Source organism: Mandrillus leucophaeus, unplaced genomic scaffold (genome assembly GCF_000951045.1).
Source record: "Mandrillus leucophaeus isolate KB7577 unplaced genomic scaffold, Mleu.le_1.0 Scaffold1264, whole genome shotgun sequence".
NCBI classification, from domain to species: domain Eukaryota; kingdom Metazoa; phylum Chordata; class Mammalia; order Primates; family Cercopithecidae; genus Mandrillus; species Mandrillus leucophaeus.
Genome location: NW_012101032.1, coordinates 99738 through 101704, shown reverse-complemented (window position 1 = coordinate 101704; position 1967 = coordinate 99738). Strand labels below are relative to the sequence as shown.

General features: G+C 55.8%; 1 protein-coding gene across 1 annotated transcript in view; it reads left to right on the top strand.

Moving 5' to 3' along the window:
• GTPBP6 (GTP binding protein 6 (putative)) overlaps nucleotides 1-454 on the top strand; it is an 11157-nt gene extending 10703 nt beyond the window's left edge. Inside the window, exon 10 of the mRNA XM_011972051.1 lies at nucleotides 267-454. Within this exon, the coding sequence (XP_011827441.1) occupies nucleotides 267-390 (124 nt within the window). The 3' untranslated portion in view covers nucleotides 391-454. The remainder of the gene's footprint in view (nucleotides 1-266) is intronic.
• Nucleotides 455-1967: the final 1513 nt, after the last annotated feature.

Here is a 1967-nt window from a genome sequence, read left to right as displayed (position 1 = left end):
CCTGTCATCCCAGCTACTCGGGAGGCTGAGGCAGGAGAATGGCATGAACCCGGGAGGTGGAGGTTGCAGTGAGCCGAGATCCGGCCACTGCCCTCCAGCCTGGGCGACAGCAAGACTCTGTCTCAGAAAAAAAAACGAAGGGAAACAGAACGGTCTGATGAATGAATAGTTTGGGCTAAGCTCTTTTTAGCATCATTATTTACTGTGAAACTAAGCAAATACTTACGGGTTCTGCTTGTTTCCGTACAACCCGCGTCTGTCCCCAGCTGGCTGTATAAGGAGGCCACGGTGCAGGACGTGGACGTGATCCCTGAGGACGGGGCGGCCGACGTGACGGTCATCATCAGCGACTCGGCCTACGGCAAATTCCGGAAGCTCTTTCCAGGATGAGCGGACCCCCGCGGAGGCCTGGGGAGCTGTGGCGTTGCTGCTGTGTGTCGGGTGCAGCCGGGTGCCCCCTCGCTGGCTCTGGGCCCGCCTTGTTCCCAGCCATTTGCTGGGATGAACGCGCAGGCTGGTGTCACGGCCACGGCGCCCCAAAGCGGGTCTCGCCCGAGCGTCCACTCCACACGATTCCAGCGGGCCCTCGGTGCCTGCCGTGAACTGGCTTCCCTCGGAATGTTTCCGTAGCAGGACATTAAACCGTTGTTTTGACTTCTGTGAGCGGCGTTTCCAGTTCCTCCTGCACCTGCCGTGAGCCGTGGCCCTGGTGGGCACCGAATGGCCCCTCGGCCCGGCTGTGTTCACACACGGCCTCATTTCCCATGGTGGCGTCAGGGAAATGACTAAAAATGAGGTTTCCCGGCAGCACAGAGAACCGTTCCACAAAAGTAGAAGGGAAAGAAAAGAGTTTTATTAAAGAAGAAACTTCAAACCAGACCAGGACGTGTGTCACAGACCATCCGCTAACAGATGCAGGGAGAATTTCACCTGCGTGTGGCCAGGCCGTCCAGCCGTTACACGTACATTCGCCGTCTCCAACAGGAAAACAAAACGCCTGGTGTGTTTTGTTTTGAGACAGCCTCGCTCTGTCGCCCAGGCTGGAGTGCAGTGGTGTGATCTCAGGTCTCTGCAACCTCCGCCGCCCGGGTTCAAGCGATTCTCCTGCCTCAGCCTCCCGAGGAGCCGGGATAACAGGTGTGCGCCACCACACCCGGCTAATTTTTGTATTTTTAGTAGAGACGGGGTTTCACCATGTTGGCCAGGCTGGTCTTGAACTCCTCACCTTGTGATCCACCCGCCTCGGCCTCCCAAAGTGCTGGAATTACAGGCATGAGCCACCGCGCCCGGCCTGAATTAACATTTTTTTTTTTGGAGACAGAGTCTTGGACTGTTGCCCAGGCCGGAGTGCAGTGGTGCAATCTCGGCTCACTGCAACCTCCACCTCCTGAGTTCCAATGATTCTCCTGCCTCAGCCTCCTGAGTAGCTGGGATTACAGGTGCACATCACCATACTTAGCTAATTTTTTGTGTTTTTAGTAGAAAGAGGATTTCACCATGTTGGCCAGGCTGGTCTTGAACTCCTGACCTTGTGATTCGCTTGCCTCGGCCTCCCAAAGTGCTGGGATGACAGGCGTGAGCCACCGTGCCCGGCCACCATACTCAGCCTCACAACTTGATTTTTTAAAACCTCTGACCTGAAAAAGGCGCCCAGTGAATTAACTTTTCCTTTTTTTTTTTTTTTTGTTTTGACTTGGAGTCTCAGACTGTCACCCAGGCTGGAGTGCAGTGGCGCGATCTCAGCTCACCGCAACCTTTGCCTCCCAGGTTCCAGTGATTCTCCTGCCTCAGCCTCCTGAGTAGCTGGGATTACAGACACCTGCCTCCATGCCCGGCTAATTTTTGTATTTTAGTAGAGACGGGGTTTCACCGTGTTGGCCAGGATGGTCTCGATCTCCTGACCTCGTGATCCGCCTGCCTCGGCCTCCCAAAGTGCTGGGATGACAGGCTTGAGCCACCGCGCCCGG